This window comes from Hyposmocoma kahamanoa, unplaced genomic scaffold (genome assembly GCF_003589595.1).
Source record: "Hyposmocoma kahamanoa isolate Upper Pololo Valley unplaced genomic scaffold, ASM358959v1 202, whole genome shotgun sequence".
Lineage (NCBI taxonomy): Eukaryota > Metazoa > Arthropoda > Insecta > Lepidoptera > Cosmopterigidae > Hyposmocoma > Hyposmocoma kahamanoa.
In genome coordinates, this window is record NW_020653726.1 from 7,522,551 (window position 1) to 7,546,896 (window position 24,346).

General features: G+C 35.5%; 1 protein-coding gene across 2 annotated transcripts in view; it reads right to left on the minus strand.

The window, feature by feature from the left end:
- The window catches only part of LOC113226795, a 97,379-nt gene that overhangs the window by 59,659 nt on the left and 13,374 nt on the right, over positions 1–24,346 (minus strand). For both annotated transcript variants that reach the window (XM_026459548.1, XM_026459549.1), the window contains exons 2-3: positions 16,394–18,762; positions 15,522–15,658 (exon numbers count right to left, since the gene is read on the minus strand). In XM_026459548.1, coding sequence (XP_026315333.1) covers positions 15,522–15,658; positions 16,394–18,762 — 2,506 coding nt within the window. The remainder of the gene's footprint in view (positions 1–15,521; positions 15,659–16,393; positions 18,763–24,346) is intronic.

Genomic DNA, 24,346 nt, shown 5'->3' on the forward strand with positions numbered 1-24,346 from the left:
CTACATTTTAGTACATATTTACGTAACGTCTTTTAACTAACTGTCAAATACAAGTCTATTCAGGTTTCTGCGGATTCTAGTATTAGCAAATAGGCTGTCTATACGTTGGTATTGGCCTTTACCCGGCAACGTTGGACTAACATCTATGATGTCATTGTATTGCAGGCTTTAAAAAAATAGTCATTTTTAATAGTTAGAGTTGTCATTGGGAAAAATCAGAAACGAGTGGATAATTTTCTTTTCAGGAATTGAGAATAACTAGTAAATGAGTCTTGTTTAATCTAAATTGAACATAAAATTATTTACCAATAAACCTAATGATAAAATAGCATTATCATGTAATCTAGTTACATTCAAAGTTCTGTTAAAATTTGACTCTTCAAAATGAAGCGAACAAATGAAGATGGTATTTGATCCAATGTTTATATTCGGCAGTCCTATGATTTCCAACCATTCTTTCTTCTTTTTTGCATTTGTAGGAAAACTTGAAATTATAATAATAAAACAATAAAAACCTCGTAGTGAATTGTTTTAATAACAGAATATCGATAATATGTATGCTTACAAGATCAACACTATCTCAAAATAATCGTTAACAACAATCATCAAAATATACCTACAAACAAACAGGCAATCTAAAGTAACAACAGCAAAATTTGGCAAGATTTATAAATAAACTACTTAAAAAAGTCTAATTACATGAAATATTTGGGCTATTGTGTGATTTATCGATAAAAAATAACACATGCCTGTGCAATGTAACATTCGATTGATTTGCAGTTTTTCTAAAGCCACATCCCTTAATGCTGCAGCGTCGCATTTTTATTAATACCTAATTATTCTCTATTCAATGTACTTCCCTTTGACAACGGTATCATGTACCTCATGTACTGCGAAATGGACACGGTTGACATTTAAGATGACGTTACGTATTTTCGATTCCCGTGTTTGACACAGACTAATGTAATGCTATCTCTTTTGGCTTAAGACGACACGTAATAGTTAAACAAAGACAATAACATGTTTATGTTTTCGACGTCGAAATGCATCATATACATATAACGTCTGATTTATATATGTCAACGTAACATGTCCTTTAGTTTCCATAGTCTAAGGTTGAAATGGAAAAAACTGCTTATTCTTTTAACTTTAAAACGTACGTTTAAAAAGCGTGCTTGTAAAAGCGCTTTTCACAATAGCGCTTTTCACAATAACGCTTTTCACAATAACGCTTTTCACATAAACGCTTTTTAGTTTGACGCTTAAAAAGTTGACGTTTAGAAAAACGTTTAAGCGCATAGACTTAATGTTTAAAAAAGCTTGCAATGTTATGTGGAATTAATTTCTTTAGGAATCATAGATGGCGCTACTTGTAACTTAGGCACGTTGTAAAAAATTAAATTATTGAGTATCTATAGAACTGACCAGTGCCCAACGCTTACGCTTAAAATGAATAGCGTGCTTATGCGCTTATTTTAAAAAGCAGACTTTTTAAGTGCTTTTCGTTTAAACGCCCACCTCTAACTCTGAGTGCCACTGCAATAGCTAAGAAGAGTCATGTCGCTTACCATCAGGCAAGACTTGTTCGTCGCATCACTTGGTATTTATAAAAAGAGATCCCAAAGCTGGCACCCACCTTGTCCAACATTAACTTAGTACAAATGAAATCGCGGTCAGTATTTTTGACAGCCAGCTGCAGGAACCCAACTTCATCCATTTAACGCAGGCCAAGTCCTAGCATCGAAGTTCTAAATTAATTTATGCATTTTATTTGTTTAAAAATAAACCGTTTTTAATTTAAGAACAACGATCGTGAATTTTTCCATGGTAACATAATAACATTAGGAAGGTTGTTTGCCGATGCGCGGTCTACGAACGATTGAAAGTAAAATAATTGCAGTCACGTAACATTGAATTATGCAGTCGTAGCGCGTTCACATTCGTTACGCGAGCTAAAGCATAGTAGGTATCATAACTCCCTCCCCCCTCCAATACGGTCTTTTCAACAAAAGTATAAATTTTCAATTCAGACACTAGGCTCCTAAAACTTAAACAATGTTAATAATTTTTGATTATCATTTTATTTAAAACGATTTGTATTCCAATGTACATTTAACTAGTTTCTCTTAAACATAACGTAGTACCTTAGTGCACTATCGGTAGTGTTATCTATTACCGAATTGAATTTAAAGATATCAAAAATTGCCTCTGTGGCGTTGATAACTTACCCACTACGCTTAGATATTATTTAAATGACGTGAACTGTCGACAATGTGCTTTGGGCAAGAATTGCTACACTAGTTCAACAATATGATACACTTCAACGGATACAATCAATATGTTTAAGAACCAACAACGCGTACAATAAAATTGCAACGTTGAAACTACAATTAATCACAATCACTTTAAAAAAGTCGCAATATCGCCTTTACATAGAAAGCAAAACCGTGACAGCAAAATTACCAAGTCAACATCTAATGTCCATGCTAAGATAAGCTGAGCTGCAGAAGTAACTCTCTAATCTCGTATGTTCGAGTGCATAAAGCGCAATATCCAATATTTGCGTCAATAAGACGTTGCAGGAATATGCATCAGTCTGTAAATAATAGATGAGAATGCAGTGAGTAAACGGCAACGGTTGGTAAGCAAAAACAACGTAAAGGCAACAATTACTTCGCTTTCAATGCCTTGCTTTCTTCCAACCAATCTCACGATACGCAACTTGTATGGAGACATTGAATTAATATGGGAAGGTATAATAGATATTAACTTCGGGCCATCCATCAGTTCAAAATATAGAGCAATTACGCATTGTGGGGTAATTTGACCGATAAGTTCCATTATCTGGCCTTGTTGGCGCTTGTCAAGAAACTTGACAACATCATTAGACCGCACGTTAATCACTTCTTAGACGCGGCCTTTCTAATGATTTTAAGTTGACTTTGTTAGGAAAAAAGTAGACAGAAAGTAATAAAGCAAGATTTTCACTTGTTAAAAGATTGTATACATACTACTTTACTATAGCACTTCATACAAATTCCTTTCTCTACAATCTTAACCTGTATTGCTCCATCGACTTCTCTTATCAAAGTAAAAGTAGTTCTGCTCCATGATGACTGTAACAAGTAATATCAGTCAGCAGCTTACACAGACGTCCATTTTTAACAATACTTCGACAAGAACCTGTTCTTTGTAGGGATCACCTGTGTCTTGCACAGGGACCGGTTCTATGCGGTCACTATGACTACAAAAAGGTGAACGTCACACTTTCAACCCGAGTTACCTATTGCTGAAGATAATGTTATAGCTAGATTTAATATTCTTCTGAAACAATATCGTCCAGTAATTAAAATAAAAAATAAAAAGACAATTATTTCTAAACAAAACACAGGAATCATAATACTTAAAAACTAATAGAAAATACAATAGAGTGATATGGACAAAACGGTTAAAGTCTCAGCATTGCCGATTTTCAGTCTTCATAAATTATAGAAGTATATGTCTTAGATTGCGCATTGTTGAGAAATAACTTGAAAAACAGTTATCAATTGTATTTTATTCATAATAATGATTATTCATTGTAGTTGATGGAAACCCGACTTGAATATATACTACGGCAATTATTTATAGAGACAAACAATTGCAAGGCAAACATTAGAAAGCACAATAGGTCAGCTGGTAAGTGAAATTTGATTTATAATATAACTGTCGCAGTTAATAATTCACCCACGTTAATCCGTGGGTTTCATCTGCCATCTTTTCCTTGGCACATAGTGCAATATTGCATTTAAAACTTGTATGAATCGTATTGGTAAAGACCAAAGTCACGTAAGTACTAACTTACAATAGTCACTGAGAGCTGAAGATCGGAATCTTCCGGCTCGTTATGATATTGAATATATATTCTAATAAGTTCTTTATGACGTTAAAATTATAGAAACGCAACGCATGTTGAACATATTATCACTATTATAATAAGATGCCAAAAGCTGTCTTGGACTTATCCTTTGATAAGTTCAAAAATCATGTAAAGGCAGCTCTACTAAAGAGAGGATATTAGTCTGTTAGGGATTACATAAACGATAAGACAGTATGTTTTTAAAATTGTGTAAATGTGACGATTTCAAGTGTAATTTGCTTACCTATCAAAATAAAAATAATTTTCATTTTGTTTGATTTGACATATTCCCATTCATCGGTACTTTTTAGGAATAATGCAAATTTTAGTAAACCTAATAATATCGCCATAAACATTTCCCAAATTGACTTAGAGAAATGTGATTCTTCTCGATATTCAAATTGATAAACTGTAAAGCCAGTGAAACTGAAACACTGAGCAGTAATGGCACAGAGTGACTTCGTAGAAGCACGGGACTTGAACAAACATCGCACGAGAGGGTGGCTGAGCTAACTTAACTCCAAACAATCAGACTCTGACTTTACCAAGAACTAATAAAAGTCTGTGTACAAAAACCTTCATTTATTTTCTTTTTTAAGTGTCTCAAACACAGGTTTTATATGTACCGAGAAGCTCTAACGAGAAGACAGTTACTTCAGACAATAAATAAAGGAAATTTACATTATTCTATTCCAAATATCTTTAAATAAATATACTCAAACATTATTACATACTTGTATGACGGCTTCGTTTGATCTACGACCTGAAAGTAGGTTTACAATCAAAATCCCATTCCAACTCCAATATTTCGTGGCTGTCATTTACAAGTGTTCGTACAATATTCAGCTTTTATTGTAAATGTTAACCTAATTTTGTAGGGTACCAATATTTTATATTAAATTACTGTATCTAACCTAGTTTTTCGAACTGCAAATATACCATATCGAGTTCCGATCGAAACGAAAGGGGAACACGGACATATGTAGGTTTTATCGAAAACGAATAAATATATAATTTGGTTCAATTAAAATTTCTGTTATCGCAACAATTTTGAGTACTCGATTATTACCCGACTAAACTTGTGGAGCGCAAATTTTTTGTTAACCAATAAAGTATAAATAATAACATCTGACTTACTGAATTATGCCATGGTCTCAACCTTTTAAAATTCGTAGGTCGTTTGTGGGCGACTCAATTCACTTCGCCATCATTCCTTGAGGCTAATGATTAGTCTCATAATGCTGTGTCACGTAGGCTTTCAGGCCATAATGTTATAATCGACACATGTGGGTCAGAAAAGACCTTGTACAATGTATCTTATTCCAGTCACATGTCGACGCTATATAATCGGAAATTAGGACATGTTTCTAGAATTAAACGGATTAGTTCGAAAAATTATTTAGTATACCGAAAGTATAAGTAAAGTTTATCAAACTATGACTGTAATTGAAATCATCATGATCATTACATGATTATGAACATTGACAGAGTGAAGGTAAATAAAAAGTGAATGTAGAGACGACTCACAACACCCGTTTCAATCAAGAGAATAGAAACAATACAATTCGCGGTGAGTATCTTTCTCTTGGAATTTTAGTTTTCGTGTCTTTGGAAAACTAGGTAAAAGGTGGTCACGTTGTACGCTAAGTCGTGAATTAATTGATGGCATGAGTGATTGGCACTTCTAATTGTATCTAGCATATATGTCAGACAAGAAGTGAATTACAATTTAAAGTCTGTAGTAATTAAATTTCTAACGATACCTATTAAGTCTATCATTAATTCAAAATATGATGTTGAAGTTAATAGACGCAACAAAAGTAGGTATTAAAAAATTACGTTGTTTTTACAAAGTATTATAACTATTCATTAAATTTCAATGTCGAATAGAGCGTATATATTTTTCAATATAACCACACAATTTCCAAAATACTGTTATAAAAAACAAATTTTTGTTTGCGATTGTAACCTCACTGTGACGCACTTGACACCAGCTGTAATTATAACGAAATAAATTCATTACCATAAAACAGAAACATGAAGCTATCAACTTTATTTGCTTAATTACAATATTATAACAGATTTCTTAACGCACGAGCAATATCTATCCTCTGTAGATACTATTATAGAAAATCGGTTGAAGCTCAAACATCGAAAGCGCATCAATAGCTTGAGTAAAAAATTTGTATTGCACGAAATAGTATCTCATTAGCAACGAATTACAAGCAACCGCATACATTAGACACGTGTCAAGTGCAACATGTCCAACTACTAGTATTAGTTGCTTGGAAGTTTGCGCTGTTTTCGCCCAAGGCGGGGTCAACGCTTCGCTCGTCAAACGAATCCGTCGACAAGAATAACCCGTTACCTACACTGCACCGGCTACTTCCAGCGTTTCACTGCGCCTAGATCAGCGATTGCCAATCTGATATAGATATCCTGTTTTGCCAAACCATAGAAGTAAAATATTACATATGTAATGAGAAATATGGCGAGAAGAGAGCATACCGTCTGCTTAAAGGTAAAACCAAGTGACATTTTCCACAAAAAGCTTTTAATTTATATAGATATGGTGAGAAAATCACTATCTTTCTGCACGTGAAACTCAATAACAAAAAGCTATAAACTTAATAAGAGTTTTACCTGCAGATTTTTTGCGAAAAATGTCACTTATAAGGTTTTAATTTTAAGCAGACGATATTATCAAGTATATTTCTTTTATAGGTAATACCTGTAAAAATGTCTACTACAACACCGTTTTTTCTTCGATACCAAGTGACGAAACGAACAACTCGCGCCTGGTGGTAAGCGACACGCCTGTCCATAGTAGTTGCAGTGCCACTCAGAGTTTTAAATCGCAAAGATCTGACGGGCACTGCCACTCGGCCTGCCTGTCACCCTGAGACATAAGTTGAAAAGTTCCATGTGCTTATGATTTGGCGGCAGAAATAGGTAAGGTGACACTGGCTACTACTGTACAAGGAGCTCTGCTGCTACTAATTATTGATACCAAGTTGATATTAGATAAAATTACTGAGTACTGCGTATTTATAACCAGGTGTATACGCCCCAACTGTAGAACGTTGACGAACCATAACAAAGATGCTCAGAAACGATAAAAAAGACGACAGCATTGTAGTGGTCATTTTAAGGTCAATGAACGCTAACATCTTTGTGTTTTAACCCCATGTAAAATTATATTTAGAAGGCTATTTAGAACCCTTAAAGTTCTTCTTTTGCGAGCTAAATAATTAACGTTTTTGCTATTGTCAACCTTAGCCTTTAAGTTTGAGAAACACTCCTATAGACCATTTTATACCACCACCGGTCAGCGGCGGTGTCGCGGATTAAACTCATCACACGTCACTGGAGAAAACTCGATGATTGACTGTGACTAACCAGCCGTGTACTCACTCAACTTGGAGACATGTAGGTACTATTGAAGATTTTGTTTTTCTAGATGGAAAAACTGCTTTATTCATAAAAAAAATCACGCCATACCTAAAGTGTACCTAATTATATGGAAGTTATTGTCGGACATATTTTATTTTTAGGAAATGAAACTATTTTTTCCGGATTTAAATCGCGCATATTTCTTTTTCAAAAAAACGAACGTTTCGGGCCCTTTACAGGTCCCATGGTCACGGTTGATCGAGGTGGTACAGTCGTTAACCAGTTATGTCTAATATTAATGCAAACCACCCTATTTTTTCACTATAGTTACAAAAGTTATTAATTAAATATCTTATTTTTCATTTTACAAAGATACATTCCAATTTACGCTACATTATGTTTTACAAATTATTACGTTTTAACAATATGAATTCTTATTAATTTTACATTTATTATTAATTAATAATGAAATTTAGAATAAATTAAAACATATTAACTAGTACTACAGTCTTATGTCTTATGTCTTATGGGACCTGTAAAGGGTCCGAAACGTTGGTTTGTTTGAAAAAAAAAAGAAATAAACGCTATTTAAATCCGGAAAAATAATTTCACTTCCTATGTGTAACAATCGCGAAAACCTAAGAACTCGATATATTTTATTTTGTCAAATACGTGCCTTGGTATTGATATATGAGCAAAAGAAGAACAAGTCGCCTGCGCATCAACACGTGTACTTCCAGTTAACAAACAAACGACACCAACTTTAATACCCATTGCGTGCTCGCTTTTAACTAATTCACCCGAAACATGCTATTGATAAATTCACGTTGGCGAATTTCGCTAACACGGCTTTACTAAATAGTTTGTTAGAAAAGCGCAATCTCGTGTTTAACACATAAACTGGAATAAAAAAACGTGATGGCGATCACAGTCTTCAATTTAACAGATTTCTTTAGTCACGTCTTGATTGGGGATTTTTTGTACGCATTTTTTGCAACAGTGATCACTGATCGCTTGAGATCGCAACAGGAGAATATATATTTACCATAACTTCAAAAACGAATACGAAGAGTTAATAACAATCGATTAATATAATGTGGTTTGTGGTCAAGCATTCGTATATTTTATATTAAAAACGTGACCAAAACACCTGTACGAACAATCAAGGTCGATAAAGTCCTGAAACAAAAGAAGTAATGACACGATAATAAGACATTATAAAGAAATACCTCCCTCTAAAATACTGTATTTCGTTACATATTTTTGATGTATAACTAACAATTACTTTACTACGGACATTTATAAGTATACTTTTGTAATTTTGAGTAAAAATATAACTATTTTATTATTGATAGAAAGAGCGAACAAACACAAAGGAAATTTCCTTCGACCCGGACTCGAACCAGCTCTGTTGTCTCACTATAGCCACACTGATTCGAATCCGGTTGGATCAAAGGAATTTTTCTTTGTGTTTATTTGATCTTTGTATCAATAAGAATAACAAACTAGTGAAGCATTTTCACAAAAACAAAAATGAATATCATGGCAATAAAAACGCCATGATATTCCAAAAAAATAAATTTAAAACTGTTTTCTTTTGATATTTTGCGAATTTCAGAGAGATTATTATACTCTTATGTATTAATTGAAACTTAAGTAAATATGCTCTGCCTATTAGTTTCTGATGATCACAAACCTTTGTATTTTTTTTATAATATCAAATGACGGGACGAACAAGTCGTGCGCCTGATGGTACACTACACGCCTGTCCATAACAGTTGCAGTGCTACTCAACGCTTTAAATCGCAAAGATCTGAGGGGCACTACCATTACACCCGTCACCCTGAGACATAAGTTGACAAGTCCCATGTGCCTGTAATTTCACCAGCACCCTTAACCTTCAAAACCGGAACGCAGTAATGCTAGTGGCAGTGCTTCCCTGGCCGAACTCTTTCGCAAGGAGCTCTTGTGCTATAAATCTAAAGCTACTATTCATATCAGTGAGGTAATTAAAATAACACTCAGCCAGTCTCACCTAAATTAAGATGTTGTTTGGTATTATCAATTCGTATACATTTATTCATTGCTAGGCCGATCTACAGAGATCTATGGAGAAGGTAATATAGTAGTATTAATGAACAATAACATCCAAAAGAATGATCTGCTAAATTGTAACAAATATACAATATACGCATACAATAAAGTAACAGTCACACAACAGTGTTAACTCTTTGTACAGTTTAACTTTTTGTTAACTGATTGTAAGTACCGCCGATGTAAGTACTACATTGTAAAAAGTTATTTACCAAAGGTCTATAAATACTACGTTGTGTATGTGCATTTAATAAATAACCTGTAATGTTTTGAATATAACGAACAAACAACACCACCTTTCGTTTGATTTAATTTCGTGGAAAGACAATATTATCAGTAGCAGTAGAGCTCTTTTTGAAAGAGAATGTTCAACGTGTTTCTACCGCCAAGCAGTAATGTAAGCATTATTGCGTTCCAGTTGTGAGGGGTAAGGATACTGGTGAAATTATAAGCACATGGGACTTTTCAACTTATGTCAGTGGCAGTTCCCCTCAGATCTTTGCAATTTAAAACTCTGAGGGTCGTATTCCAGAACTCTACTCAATGCTCAAGTCAGGATTTGAGTATGGTTTATAGCACTCGAAATCATACTCAAGTCCCTACCATTAGGGTCGTATTTCCAGTGCTCGTGTTTCAATTGCAATCCTGACTTGAGCATTGAGTAGAATTCTAGAATACGACCCTGAGTGGCACTGCAACTATTATACGGGCGTGTCGCTTACCACCGGGCGCACGACTTGTTCGTTCCATTGTTAACATAAAAAAAGGCTCATCTGTGTACTTAAATAACGTATATATGTCACGTGTAAAAGCTCATGCTTTCAGAAACAATGTGTTCGTTATTGTCAAACAATTAAGAATATTAATAGAATAGAACCACGCGTGTACGACAGTGTCACGGTACGGTGAAAGGTGAAGAGAACGTGATTCTGTTTTCTATTAAGATTGGATTCGTTTGCTGTCGTCATCATAACACCGTGGAGTACCGGTGTTATAGAGTTATTGCCGTCTTATATTTCATCCGATTGGTTATTATTTCTTTTCTCTTTTTAAAGTTTCATATGGTTTATAAAGTCATTTAGTTTTATTGTTACACTTTGGCGCATAATTGTTCGTACTTCTTTTATTACGTACCGTTTCTAACTTTTCATCTATTTGTTAACGTGATTGTAGGATTGTAAATTCACGAGTCATTGTCAGCCAAGAAGAATGTTAAACTTCCTATTTTTAATACGTAATGCTTGCGGCCGACAGACAGCTTGTTTATTCTAGTTTTAAAACAATATGCAGTTCATAAAAAAACCAGTGAATTCCACGCCTAAATGTAATTAGATTAAATGAACAAAATGCACGTTTTGCAACGTGCAGAACACAAAGTAATTGCTAGGTAAGCACAGTGTTGCATGCGAATCGAACATGCTTAAAACATAGAACTTTCTCCATTTAGCCTATTAAACTCCTATTGTGCCTGCTAATTAGTTGCAGATTGATTTGTATCTAGATGTCGGTTCTATGACCCCCGAAAGTAATTTAACAGATGAAAACAAAATAACAAGTGAAAGGTATGGCAACATTTGTAAATCTGTAGGTACCTATTTATATCTAGCTATAGTTTTTTTATTTTATTGTAACTTGTTGGTGTCTTCACGTGAATTAGTTGTTAGAAGAAAATTACTAAAATTGCGTAAGAACATTTTTATTTTTCTATTATTTAAATCTAATTGTTCTACAACTATTATTATTAAGAATTGCATCGTAGCTTATTGTTGTTTTTTAAACACGATAAACTGGTAAATCATGAAATGTCTGAAAACTGTGACAAGAGTCCAGGTGACACCCAACTGTGTCACCTAGACTCTTGCCACATTTGTTTACCTTTGAAATAACATTAGTATAGTTAGCATTAAAGTTGTTTAACCAGTTGCAAGTGGCACACGAAATTGAAGGACAGTTAAAGGCGAGTTAAAGGAATATAACGGAGATAAATTTAAATTTACCGTGACAGTGCTACGTGTATAGATTGGATTTGAAACTGGCAACAACAGTTAAATAATCAGGTAATTAAGCTCTGGTAAAATTCACGTAACCGAATAAAATTATCAAAGAAAATGCATGATATTTTATATTTACGAAACAAATTACTTTAGGAAAGTTACTGAACTCTTATCGATTCGAATAATTAAAAGGAACATCGAATTTGTGTATAAAAAATGTCATAAAAACTTACAAACTTGCCAAAAAATCATAAAAATTGCTAACGTAAACAAACTTTTTTAGATGAAGCTTCCTATAAATATAAAAGTAACTGAAATTATGACACCACACAAACGTAAACTTGAAAGTAACCGCTCACACATTGCGGTGCGCTTAAAAATCAACCTGTAATTATTCGATAGGTCAGGACTGTCAACACTTCACTGGCATAGAGCACATTTTCGGTAAGAAAATGCGGTATGCGGTTAACCTTAGTGACAGAGGCAAATCCATTGATTTTTCGCGGTACAAGTGGTGACGTCACGAGCGACAGGCTGGCGGCGCGCGCCGTCGCGTCTCACCGGCGACTGGCGAACTGAACATAACCGAGAGGAAATGCCGTTGCCATGCGGTCCCAACTTGTTCCCTGTGTCTTGCCGTCTTTGCGGGTTACTGCCGCTCGCTGTTAACCTTCCGCATCGCCTGATATCATTGCACCATTCATCTGATTTTCGGGTTACATACGCGGAAATTATTCCACCGCGTAGTCATAATATAGTAACTATTATTAAACGAGATGAAAATCAAAACATTAAGAAAAATAAAACACTACACGCGATGTGTACAGTGTAGGTGAAAATGTTTTCGAAATCTCGTTTTGAACCAAGGCATAACCGAGTAGTCAGTGGCAAAAGGACTTTTAAGACAGAAATTATTTCGAGATGAGATCAATTATTGATTTATTGTTTGTTTGAATGTTATTTTGCATTATTCTCCAAGGCTTGTCCTTTATTTATTAAGAGACGCGAAGAATTTTGGTTGAAAAAGCCTGCGCAGTTATGGGACTTACGGGGGTTATTTATAATAGTTATGATGTCATAATAGAAATAATATTTTAATAATAACTTCGTACATTTACGACACTTTGATTTCGCGCATAAAACGCCGTCAAGTTTTAGGTGAGCAATATTATCAAAGAATAAAATTAGTGTAAAAATGTTTGCAGACGTATTATCTACTTATTAGTGACTTGTATTTCAAAATTATTGTATTTCGTTAGCAATATTACATCTACGTCATCTTATTTACAAAACAATAACATATCATATTACGTACGTAACTAATGTTTGTCCTCTGTTACAATATATCTAGTACTTATCTCAGAATTTTTATTTCGAGTATTTTGGTCAGATTTAGCACTCCATATAGACAATCATTGTTAACTAATTATTGGTCACGACAATTTAATAATAATCTGTCATTTCATTAACCTTAGTCGAACGGCCACAATTTTATATTTCTTTCTTTAAAGAATACAATTGCTCTTAAAATATGTGCAGGCGTTTTATCTGCTTTGTAGTGACTTGTAGTTCAAAATTATTGTACTTCGTAAGCAATATCAAGTCTACGTCATTTTATTTAAAAACCAATAACATATTAGGTATATAACTGATTTCTTTTTTATTTACATATACCATAAATAACAACGTTACCTTTATGTACGTTTTATTTCTGGTAAGTCATAGATATTGATAACTTATTATAACCACGTAAAATGTGCCAAGGTTACAGATTATTGTCTAAGTAATATTACATTTTCGTTGAAATAAACTAATGCGAAGTAACACAATGGATATCTTTAATTAATTGTGTGTGCCTAAGTTAACAGTTAGGTAACACCTAAATAAACGGGCAAATATCTATAATAATATGTCATTAATTGTGGCAACTATACAAGACAAAATAGTAAGGCATAAGAACGAACAATACATATATTATATATTTTCAAGTGTAAACAGAAACTTTCATAATAAATGGATGACTGATTCTTGTTGTAAATTACAGACATCAAAATCGTGAATATTTCGAATATTTATCAAGTTCTTAGGTTTTTGCGATTGTTACATACTTGGTACTTGGTACTTGGTGCAACGGGCTGGATTGTTACATATTGAAAATAAAATAATTTAAATCGCGTGTCCTTATTTGTTGAAACAAACCCGCGTTTGGGGCCCTTCACAGGTACCATGGTCATGGTTAACACTCACAGTTGAGTGGATGCTGTCCTGGCCCCGCATGGCCCCTGGGTAGCGGACTCGGGGGAGTTCGCTGCCCAGCATGAAGGGGCCCGGGATGGAAGACTCGTTTGGTGTTCGGCGAGCCTCACATTCGAAGTCGGGGGACCGATGTGTCTCCCTTCTCGAGGAGGGGCTGCGCAGGGCGCGGCCTGCCGCTGGTGGGGGCGCGGACGAGTGCAACAGCGTACCCTACAGCGGAGAGGAGGAACACTCCGGGGGTTTAGTGCGGTCGGGCTGCTCCCCTTCAGGGTTCAGCCCAGTCCCACATAACCCCGGCTCTGCCCCCGCGGGTCCGTCATGATCAGCCGTGACCATGGAACTTGTAAGGGCCCGTAACGTATGTTTGTTTGAAACAACAAATATACACGATTTAGATCTGAAAAATAGTTTCATTTCCTATTTCGAATATTTGTTACTCATGGTAAAAACGCCAGCCTTTAGTTACATGTAAAATTTCCTTTTGAAAAATGTTTATAAAAGTTCTTTACGCGATTTCAGGTACTATAAGATAAGAAAAGACAAGTAGTTCTCCAATTCAACAATATATCTATATATGTATATTGGGATAACAGACTTACTTATCTGATAAAAGAATTTATTTCGTGATAATCCCCAATAGAAGATAACTTAAGGATGTTGATACAGCGAAAACCACAACTGACATTTATATAAAAAGTGTTTTTTTCCCAATCACAAAAGAACAGTATTAATGACAATATTATGCACGTGTAAGATGTGTACATGAACATGAACCTATGTTTTGTCCGTGACAAATTTAATCATGAATTCGGGTGAACAAGTCTCAACATCGCCCTTCATCGCTAAGCTAAGTTGGTAGAAAAGTACGTGAAGATTAGCAGCTGTTTCGGTACTTGAAAAGATTAAAGTAAAAAATACTGTTTATATGCATAACTTTCAATTGTAGATAATTTTTTTTTTAAAGTTTGATTTTATAATAACCTGTCTTAGCAGTTCTGTCGATTTTTACATATAATATATATTTTTGATGCTCATATTGATGATATTGTCTCCAGGGCTACTAAGTCTCTTGGATTCATAATGCGTAACTCAGTTTGTTTTTCAAAGCCAAAAACTCTACGGATACTATATTGTACATATGTTCGTAGTAAGTTAGAATATGCCTCCCAAGTTTGGAATCCGATGTACCAGGTCTATATTGACAGAGTAGAACGAGTTCAAAATAAATTTATTAAATTCTTGTGTTATAAAATGGGTAAGTCTTATAATTCATTGGGTTACTTGCGTCTCTGTAAAGATCAGCGTCTATTACCATTATATGATCGCAGAAAAATCTGTGATATAGTGTATCTTTTAAATATTATAAACGGCAAGGTTGATTGCATTGACTTATTGGATGAACTCTCATTTAATGTTCCAACACGTTCCATGAGACACTACCACCCTCTTGTAGTTCCCATAGCGAGGACAAACTATAGACAGAATAGTTTTATATGTAGAGCTAGTAGGAGTTTAAATGGTGTGCTAAGTGACTATGACCTGGATGTAGATATATTTAATTGTAACATTCATGCACTAAAACGTAAAATAACAGATATATTAATTAATTTAATTGAATAACAAGTGGTTGTTGACGCACGTATGGGATTGCTGCATTTATTAGTATTTAGTAGTATTTATTAGTTTTATTAGTCCAATGCTCGTGTTTAACTAACTTGTAGCTATAAGTGAAAACCTGTAATTGGCTTTATGTTTTTATTGCTGTATCTTTCTAAATGTTTATAGCTGTTGGTTTTCCATGAATAAATAAATAAATAAATAAATAAATAAATAAGAAGTTAAGTGTATATAGTGTTGATCTCTGAAAAATATTGCAAAATACTCACTCAACAAGGGGAAGCGACTGGTTGCGTGCTTCGGCAATGGGGTGCTGATGGCGCTGATGTCACTCTGGGAGCTATGCAGACTGCTTTTGCCGCTGCCCGCCGCTGAGCCCAGGTCCATGCGCATACGCATATGCCGGCTGCACAAATTGACTTATTCAGGTATCTACTGTCAGAACGAATCACACTCACGAAATACCGTTTGAGTCGCCTTTGTTCTCAGGTCATCTCGAGTATAAGTGCTATAGGAGCATTTGCTCTGCATACACTTAGGTATTGTTCTAACATTACACTACAAATGAATCTGTTTTATGTTGTGTTTATTTATTAAATTATGTTTATATTTTTCATTACGTTCCCTATCGCACTAAGGATTTTAACGTCAACATTAAGCAGAAGTTTTCATGCTCGAAAAATGTGAACGTATATTTCGCATAAATTTGAAATATAAAAAAACTAAACGTTGCAATTTAACTATATTCCACAAAATTTATTTTGAGAATACACATTCTTCAGTATTTTTATAATTTCGAAATAATTTATTTTATATGTAATACAATGTGGCTGTATGTGCCTTTTATAACATTTTAGTTCGAATTGTAACAATTACGGTAGAATTTCTGGCAACCTGTTTAAAACAAACAAAAATCCCGCTATTTGTAAAACCCGTAAATATTGTGTTGCGAAGCGATATTTATTCATACAAGAAATAAATTAGCGTTGTATCTATTTCCTAAATGTGATGAAAAACATTGTATGTATCATTAAAGCCTCAGCCTTCGGTTTCGGGCTTCTAACAACCTCTCCTTGGAAATTTCTTATTTACCGCCCATAATACACAATGTACTATTATATGCCACTGTACTATAACTTACCTCTTAGGTTTAGCGTTGGTGTTACTGGACTTCGAACTTAACATTCTATTAACACTACACGCAGTTTGTGATCGCTGTAAGGATAACGAACTGTCAACTTTAGATTTAATATCTTTAAATGACTTTGTTTTGTAATCTGTCTTCAGATCTAGTGAATTTTTCTTAGACAAATTCTCTCTTCTATCAGGTTTTTTAAGGATATTTTTGTTGGAACCATTTTGAACACTAGTAGCCAACATACTTTTTAACTTACTGGGTACATCGCGCTTAGGCATTTTATACTTTTTTAGAGTGAAACTTCTTTTTTCTTCTTTGCTTTTCTCGGCAACTGAAATGCCCTTTTCGCTATTCAAAGAATTCCTCTTGCTAGAATTTCTTGGCGTTTCAGCCCCAACTACTTGAGGTTGTTCGGAGTTTTTATCATTACTATCAAGAGGGATAACACCTTCATCGAATTTTGTGGTATTGCCATTTTTCTGGCTACATTCAGACCGCGTCGATGGCGTTGAACCTTCAGGAGACAAATCATCAATTACGTTCAAAAATACTGGTGATGAACGGTGATTTTCAAAGTCTGTGTATACTCCACTGGATTCCATGCAAGAGTCGTCATTCCTGTTCACTATCAACGGCGGGTTACCATTACCGTTCTTTCCACCGTAAAGAGCTCCATCAATGACTTGCGCTCTCCGATCGCCGCGTTGCATTGCGTTGTCATCTAAACCATCAGCGTCACTTTCAGTGAAAAAATCTGAGTCAGTCATTGGATCTGTCCTTCTAGTCACAGGAACATTCTGCCAGTCCATTTCTATAACATCTTCACGATGACTTATAGAATGGTCTGCACCTCTGCTCACCGGCCTCGACATTTCACCATCTCCTTGATAACCGTCCAAACTGGTAATACTAGTGATACTTGTGATGAAGCTGTTAGATACTTTGGATGTCTCCATAGATTTTGTGTAGTCGGTTTTACTGTCAGAGTAGGTCTGCGATTCGTGTAACGTGGAAGCCGAAAATTGGGAATATGTACTAATTTCACCATTGAGGTCCGAGTGATCCAGTGGTAAATCTTCAGGTGATGGAGTTTGCTCAACTCTGTTGACGACAATCCGATTATCGTGCTTGCAATCTAGTGGTATTTCTAAGTTCACAGTATTATCAGCAATAGAACTGGCGGGCTCCAAAATACTGCTATGAACAGAAGGCATAAATTCTTCATCTATGCTGGTTCCGACATTTTCCTTTATAAGTGTTGCGTCTTCATTGTCTAAATTGTTTGATTTGAATACGTCTGATGTATCATGACAAACATTCTGCGTTGAACTCTCTTCAATTACTGTTATCAAATTGGGATGTACATTATTGTCTGTTGCTGTAATCGTAGGAAGATAACTTTCGGACTTGGGTTTTTTGCTGTCCAAGCTATCAAAACCTTCATTTTGTATAGTTGATGCTGCTGAGTTACTGTCAGTTTTTTCCGTTGAAGGAGTGTCTCCATTATCAGGGGATATTTTACAATCATTGTTATTATAAAAACTTGGTAGTCCCTCTACAGTAGGAGAAAAGGTATTGTCCAGGTAGCACATATCATCCATTTGATCAGGAGTCAAGATGCCTAAGCTATCATCTAATGAATTTTCTTCATTGGTTCTGCTTAGTGAATTTTCATTTGGACTAAGATTGGATTCGAAATTTCGTGCTGGGTTATGTGACTTAAGTTGCAAACAAAGATCAGATCGAGAATGTGTATTGAAAGTTTTCTTAGCTGGAAAATTATAATCATTTTCACAAGAGTACTCGAATTCTCTCATGGGTTTCTCATCAAAATCCAAGACATTGGGATGTCGATCTGCATTTTTGTTAAGACAGCTGGTAGATTTATTGAGATTTTGCCTTGCATTGCCAATATTTTTTTCTGATCCCAATGCACCGATTCCACCACTTTCTTTGTGCGATGTGGACGGGTCCGTTTGAAGATCAAATAAAAGGCTATAAGGTCCAGAATCATCAACGCCTTTGTCATCAACTAATTGTTGTGTTATATCGTTGATCAACCCCTTGGTCTTCTTATCGACATTACGATTTTGGTTTTTAGTTATTTCGTTAAGTTTTTCACGCAGATCGAGAATCCTCGGATTTTGTTCCACAACCTTTTCAAAATTCTGATTCATTTTCGGTATAAGTGAAACATATGATTTCTTCGACGTTTGCTCTTTGCTTTTTTTGTCGCTGTTAGATTCGCTCATTTCTTTACAAATTGTAGTAGGATGGATAGTTTCTAGCATTTTCATTTTAGGATGATCTGTAGGGTAAGTGTCTCGTGTACCCGAAGATTGGAGTAATTCACCATTCTTCTCTATGGGGACCTGAAACGAAGAAAAAATAAAAATATTACTAAACTTGTCATAAAAATGTTTATTATACTAAGTACTACAAACATTTTATACATCTTTATTTATTACGTTTTTAAAAAAGTTAGGCGTAATTCGTTGCAAGTATCGTTTAAAATGCAAAATAGTGTCTGTAGTTTGGTATCATGCACAGGTGAATTCAATTTGTTCCACTTCGCTAGCCACGTCAGCGCAAGTTACGATTGTAATAAAGTTGATATATTTTTAAAATCGCATTTGCCATATATTGGCAAAATAAGTCAATTTTACTCCCAAAAAATCCTTCTTTCCAAACCATAAAGTGGCCATAGAAACAAGCTCTTTCGTGTTGAATAAAGGTACATTCAACTAATTTTTTGTTCAATACACTCAACTCTGTTACGCGATTACTCCGACGTTTATGAATCGATTTCGCAGTGGCAATACCCCTCAGATCTTTGCAATTTAAAACTCTGAGTAGCACTGCAACTGTTTTCGGATAGGCGTGTAGCTTACCATCAGGCGCACGACTTGTTCGTCCCGTCACTTGATATTATAAAAAAAAGTTTTGAATACGGTTTTTTAAGTATTCAAAACAAGTTTGATTTTTAGAAATGTTGACAATTTGTAATTTTTTATTTAATATGTTTAATGTTTTGTTGGCGCCTTTATGAATAAATAAATAACCTCTTCACTTTTCTATCATGTCCTCTCTAATCGTATATCACACTCACACTGCAGAGCGCTTCATTGAAAAATTCTTGTACGTTACCTACATCTGTTACAGAAGTATGTAGATTTAACAGTCTTCTTGAATACTCCATTAAACAGAACTAGTAACAAATACATTACTATGGAGCACTTTCTTTAAAACTAAGTTTTGTAACCACTAAATTCACTTCACGAGTTAATGCGTTAACAGTAGAAACTATACAAATGAAAATATTATGACCAAGCACGATACTGGCCTGCTCATCACGGTTCAGGGCATGTCACGGTTGGTGCTCTCGTTGCAGTCTAAAGTGTGGTTGGTTTAAAGTGGGACCAGTGTGTTTACCCTCATTATATACGTACAATGCACCGAGTCAATGGAGTCAATTCACAATCGTGAAAACATCTCATTTACCCTACCCTTAGGTACCTATATTCGCCGTATCACACATTAATGATTGTAAATAAGGGTACACATAGTTTAAACTCAAGCATTTGAACCACGTTACACTCAGGACGCAAAAAGTATTGTTGTATAATAAATGACGCGATGAAAAATTTGAAAGATTATTTGTATTGCTTCAGATAAAAGCCCTGCGCGAAACTGGTCAGGTTTAGGGTTTAAAAAAGGACATAAATTAATATCAGACATTTCAATTATTTTCCTATAGGATTCATAAAAGTAGAAAGCTACTCAATCTTTTAGTAATTAGTAGCAGAAGAGCTCCTCGTGAAAGAGTTCGTACTGGGAAGTACTGCCGCCTTACCTATTTCTGCCGCCAAGTAATAATGTGAGTATTACTGCGCTTTTGAAGGGTAAGGGTGCTGGTGAGATCACAAGCACTTGAGACTTGCCAATTTATGTTTTCGGGTGACAGGCGCGATTTAAAGCTCTGAGCGGCACTGTAACTGCTACGAACAAACGTGTCGGTTAACACCAAGCGCACGACGAACGAAGCGGGATGAAGACGTCCCATCACTTGATAACATAAAAAAAGTCTAACTGCGGAATGAAAAATAATGTTTTACTGTACATGTAAATATGTATATTTCAGCTCTTCATAATGACGACTCCGACTATTCTAAGTAGACTTTTGTCCTGAAGTAGAGATTATAGACTTTTTTTATATAAAAAATAAGTGCGCATTTGAACTCCATCTCACCTGATGGAATGTGACAATGAGATCGAGGATGTAGCATACACACCTAAGTAATGCCTATTCACTCTCGCCTTGAAAAGGTCCAAGTTATAGCGTTCGGGGTACATATCTGCAGGCAGGGAAGTCCACTCCCTAGCCGCTCGCCATACAAATGTGGAAGCGAAACGCTTCGTGCGAATCCGGGGAATATCCACAACAGAGGAGTGGACCCCCTGCCCACGTCTAGTCTCCCAATGATGGAAAGGGGAAGGTGGAATCAAATGATGCAATTCCATCGCACTCTCCGTGATATATCCTGTAGAATACCGATAAGCTGGCAACTCTACGGCGGTGTTCAAGGCTCTGCAGCTTCACCTCTACTAAATCCGAGTCACCTATAAATCTCTTAGCATGCTTGTCTATTGAATCCAAGGTGGCCAATTGATATTTAGCAGAGCTATACCGTAAGTGGCAGCAGTACTCCATACACGACCGGATTTGTGCTTGGTACAGCTGAAGCAACTATTCCGGTGTGAAGTAACGCCTCACCTTGGAAAGGATGCCAAGCTTCTTGGCTGCATTTTTGGCCATGGATTCAATGTATCTGCCGAAGTTCAGATTGGACGACAGGTCCATTCCAAGTAGATGAAGACGGTCGGCTATCGGTATGGATATATCACGAAAAGTCGGAGTCAGGTGAAAGGGACTCCGTTTATGTTGTGGCAAAATCGTTTTATGTAAGCGGGTTTTCTGTCCTAGCATTTGTAGCTTGCAGCGCTTATCCGTGTTATGAAACGACTACGGAACACTAAATTAATTAAACTAGCGGGGTTTCCTACGACGGCACTAATTTAATCTCTTCATTATAGTTCAGTAGGCGTAGACTATTTCAAACTGGCTGCGTAACACACTGTATACAGTAAAATTGGATTTTTTTTTTAAATACGTGACAGACAGAATCATATGACTCCACCTGGGCATTGGATCATTGCAATTCCGTTGAGACTCCACTGAGATTATATTGCAATTATGACATTTGTTATTCTGCTAAAATCTTGTTGCAATGGTAGTTGAGCAGCAGTGGTGGCATTCATTCACTAACGATCGATGCTGCTAAAAGTATCATGAAAATTATTATGCACAGCTTAATTTTTATCTCGTTTAGTGAGCAATTTAGTTTTCAAATGACATATAATTTTAGTAGAGTACACAATCGACGTACCATCGATGCGCCATTGAAGAGCAGAATACCAAAAAAATTGCAATGTCAGTTCATAAGTATCTCGATGGCTAGCTAGTCACTGGAAAGCTACTACTCTTGCCTTGAAACAGAATACCAAACGTACAAAATCTGGCCATTGACACTTGGTGCCCTGATGTCAAACGGAAAGTGAAATCCGAATGTGAAGGCACCGAGTGCAATGTTGATACAATCACTGCCCTAGCCACCTCCACCCTGCATGCCTACAAGTGCATGCATGGTTATCAAGTTAATAACATTATTTTTTCTTCGCAACCCAATAAAACATTTAATTTTTATAAAGTGTAAAGGTCTATCGTAGAAGTCACCAAATTTCACTACATACAAAAATATTTTACAAAAATCTGAATTACAAGAATACGTTGATTAGACAAATATGTTGAGTATAGACATTTTATTTAGCTGGATGATTTTAGCTACTAGCTGCATGCCACACAAAAGCAGAAGGTTATTACATCCGAATAAAACCAAGTTTATCGCTTCCATGAAATGTTAGAAAACCTTAATAAAAAGAACGTAAAAATACATAGAACACAGCAAGTATCAGAGCGCAAAGTCACGAACAACAATAGTAAGAATGTAAAGCCTAATGATTCAATGTCTCAATGGCGCTTCTCAGCCTGATTCCGTAGAGTGTTCATTAGCACCCATTATAACACCCAATTTCTTCATTACGCTGGTTTTCTTGAAGAAACCATTCTCTACATTTTAAAGTACCACGTTCGAAAAGTTATTATTTATCGTTAGGTATTAATAATCCATGTACATGCTTTTAAGCTAATCATAAGACTTTACGCAGTGTAATGGTGTATTTCCACAGGCGAGGCGAGACGATTTTTAAAATTTGTATGGCAAAATATCAATTCTCTCCTAGTGCATCTTCGGTGGCTATTAATGTCAATCGCCAGATTGTGAGATACAGTCGCGTGCATTGATATGTAAACGTTCACATATTTTCAAAATTATGTAAATATTAGATATTTCAAAAAATGTACCTTGTGCTGTTTTCAAAAATATGTAATCACGACACCATTTTAAAAAAGGTATACCTACTTTTATTTCAGAGAATAATAAATAAACTACTACTAATTTTATAGTCCTGGTGTCATACATGTATCCATATCATTTTCGTAAATATTTATACAATATATGTTGTATAATTTATAATTGCATTAAAATGTACACGATTAGGATTGTGATTTTATCATAATTATGTAATCACTTTTAAAATATTGCATCATCGGAAATGAAAAGATCGAAAAAGTTCTTTTTATTTTTATTTATTTATATATTTTATCTTAGAGGGTACAGACAGCTTACGATTATTTCTTCTTACAGCATCTTCATCGGATTCTTCTTCCGTTAACATATTTAATAATAAGAATTTGCGTGACATGGTACTTTAGCCGTGTGTTTATCGCTAGACGAATTGAACAGCACTGTGTCTTCACTATCCATAACCATAGCGCGTACTCGCGCGAGCTCGCGATGGCAAACTTTAGTGAAAATAGGTCGGCGAGATTTCAATTCTCGCATCGCCTCGTCTCGTCTCTCCTCGCCGGTGGAAAAGCACTTTAAGAATGATTTTGCGTTACCCCAATGTTGCCAGAGGATTATTTTTAAATACCCCAAAAGCTTCTAACATATTCTCAGTACAGAGTACTAAAAAAACCGACCTCAAAAGTCATTCATCCCCTAGTTTGCCACCCTTAGAGGTAGAATATACATTTAAGTTTAAATGGAACCACTACTGAGGTACCTTTTTCCAATAAAAAAGAATCATCAAAACCGGTTCACAAATGCCGAACGAGTTATCGCGTAACATACATACGATGAAAACATACGGTCGAATTGAGAATGTTCTTTGTTTATGTCGGTTAATAAAATCTTATAATATTTTATTTATTTTAAATACCGCAATAACTAATTACTTTAAAACAAAACACAGCTCAAGTAAATCAGTTAGTAATTTGATGCCCAGATGTATAAAATTATTAAGTTACCACACCAAGCACATAACGAGTATCTGCGATACATAGCGCTATCCGCATGCTGCGCAACGCTTCACAGAGAAATGCCTATAAGTACATAGATAGGCAATGCAGGTACTTAGTCGTTATGCATGAGGACGGAAATACTTTATGAATAAATAATAAACACTCCACCCAAGCGAATTCCAATAATGTCCAGACTCGTCTTTATCTGTTTGCAGAATGAAAAAATCCAATTGTTTTTCAATATCATTTATTTATCTTTTTTTCATGATACGGGACAAGCAAGCGATACTCCATAGCAGTTGCAGTGCCACTCGGAGCTTTAAATCGCAAAGATCTGAGGGGCACTGCCTGCCACTCTGATAAGTTGAGCGGTAATTTCACCAGCGCCCTTACCCTTCAAAATCGGAACCCCGTTACTGCTTGGCGGCAAAAATAGTTAAGGTAAATTGGCAGTACTTCCCTCGACAAGCTCT